The sequence below is a fragment of the Erpetoichthys calabaricus genome, chromosome 4, assembly GCF_900747795.2.
Source record: "Erpetoichthys calabaricus chromosome 4, fErpCal1.3, whole genome shotgun sequence".
Classification (NCBI taxonomy): domain Eukaryota; kingdom Metazoa; phylum Chordata; class Cladistia; order Polypteriformes; family Polypteridae; genus Erpetoichthys; species Erpetoichthys calabaricus.
In genome coordinates this window covers 303,066,588-303,068,796 of record NC_041397.2, presented here as the reverse complement: position 1 = coordinate 303,068,796, position 2,209 = coordinate 303,066,588, and the positions used below count along the sequence as shown (strand labels likewise).

General features: G+C 41.3%; 1 protein-coding gene across 1 annotated transcript; it reads left to right on the top strand.

Moving 5' to 3' along the window:
• Positions 1 to 844: 844 nt before the first annotated feature.
• Positions 845 to 1,960, top strand: LOC114641268 (olfactory receptor 11H6-like). Its single transcript, XM_028790343.2, has one exon. The coding sequence runs from the start codon at positions 864 to 866 to the stop codon at positions 1,821 to 1,823; it is 960 nt and encodes a 319-aa protein (XP_028646176.1). The 5' UTR covers positions 845 to 863; the 3' UTR covers positions 1,824 to 1,960.
• Positions 1,961 to 2,209: the final 249 nt, after the last annotated feature.

Genomic DNA, 2,209 nt, shown 5'->3' with positions numbered 1-2,209 from the left:
CCTGAAACTACAGACAAGATACTTTAAAAAAACAAAAAGTGTTAGTGACGAAGTGGAAACTTACGCCAGTCATCCTCACATTCCTCATGTAGCACTCCCTCTGACCACTCACAGAGCATTTGTCCATGCAACAGTTCATCACAGAAAATCTTCTTTGCCAGGCGTTCTTCTGGCATAGACACAGCATGGTTAGCCCACTTTAGCGGGGACCTGCCTAGCACCGTGTAAATGTTTGTCATGCCAGACTGGATAAGTACTGTACCTTGATGTCACAGATCTTGTCCTGCCGTCTGATGTTCAGGATCCTCTGAAAGCAGTTCACATGAAAATGATGGCATGTGACTGTAGACTGTTCATATCTCACATCCATACAGGAGAGAAGGCAGGACCACAGCAGCATAGATTTTGACTTTGTTGCCTGCTTGATTCCTTGCTGCTGAAGACGGAGTCAGCCAAAGGTGGCGCTGGCTTTGGCAATCCTGTCATTGACTTTGTCATCTACGTGCACATTCTGGGAAAGAGTGCTGCCAAGGTAGGTGAACTTGTCAGCTGAAGTGGCTCATTGGTACAATGGATACAGTATGTGGCTGAAATACACAAGATTACAAGAAGTGATTTTGCTAATAACCTAATTGGAGACAGGTTCACTTGTAGATTCAGAGAATGGAAACGCATCCATCAGGCATGTTCAAAACACGAGTCAAGTAAAACTCATGGTGGGTGCAGTGCTGCTCATTGTCTGTGCCAACAAAGTCTATGATTTCTGATTGCTTTGAAATTTTTTTCCAATGTTAATGCTATCTATTTTCACAAGTCCATATTTATTTTGTCTTTTCAGGTGAGAGTCTGTTGGCTGTGCAGCAATGTCTGAATTAAACAAAACTAGCAGTTTGGTCCAAGAGTTCATCATTGTTGGTTTTCCAGGTCTGAGAGACCAAGAAAGTAGAAAAACTCTCTTTGCCATTTTCCTAACAGTCTACCTCTTAATTCTTGTTGGAAACCTTCTCCTGATTGTTATCTTTGTATCAGACAGACATTTACACACCCCTATGTACATATTAGTTTGTGGTCTGGCTGTTTTAGATGTTGCCATCACCACCAACACTGTACCCAGCATGCTTGTCCTCTTCAGACTAGAATTCCGCACAGCTCCGTTTGCAGCTTGCTTCACTCAGACTTATTTTTTTCTGGGCCTGTTTTCCACCGAGTCCTTTCTCCTTGCACTAATGGCTTATGATCGCTACACGGCAATCTGTTATCCTCTTCACTACCCTAATTTAATCAATAACAGTCGCATCTTGAGGCTAATGGCTGGCTGCTGGGCGGCTGGATTTCTCTGTGCAACCCCAAGTGTGGCTCTTGCTCTTAGGTTTCCATTCTGTGGACCAAACAAAGTCATTCAGTGCTTTTGTGATTATTCTTCTGTGCTGCTGTTAGCCTGTGGAGATATTGTGGTCACAAGCTACGTGGTATTATCGATTGGCTTGAGTGTTTTAGTCTTCCCGTTGACATTTATCTTATTTTCCTATGCACGAATTATATCTTCAGTGCTCAGGATTGCCAGCTCCGAGGGGCGACTCAAGGCCTTCTACACCTGTGGCACACACATGCTGGTCATCGCAGTCTTCTTCCTAATCGCTGCTGGAGTCTTCATCTCTTACCGAATTCCCGGTACATCAGTAGATATGAGAATTATGGGAGCTGTAATTCAAAATGTGTTTCCAGCACTCATGAACCCATTGATTTACTGTCTGAGGACAAAAGAGATCAGAGAGAGTCTTTTGAAAATGTTTAAGAAGAACAAAGTGCTCGCACAATGTTAATGAAGCATGTGCTAAAGGAACAACTGTTAGTGTGGACAAAAACTATAAACCGCACCTACCGACAATTCATCACTCACTGCTATCACCAACAAAACCAGAAAAATGTAAAGCATACAAGCAGTGTATGTTAACCCTTCCCTGACATGAATTACTTCAAATTTTTTAATACATTCCTCTTTTAATGATTCAGAGAATATTGTTTGATTTTAATAAACTGATATGCTTACCAAAACTACAGAGTTATGCAGTGTTTATCCACTCTCGTTGATAAATAAATCATTAATGTCGTGATCTATCTAGGTAAAAGAGAAAGACCTTACACAATATATCTTCTTGTTTAATTATAATTTAGTGACATAGGTCAGGTATTTCATGACTTAGAACAA

Coding starts and splice junctions, on each gene's coding strand:
- LOC114641268 (XM_028790343.2), top strand. CDS start 864: ATGTCTGAATTAAACAAAACTAGCAGTTTGGTCCAAGAGTTCATCATT.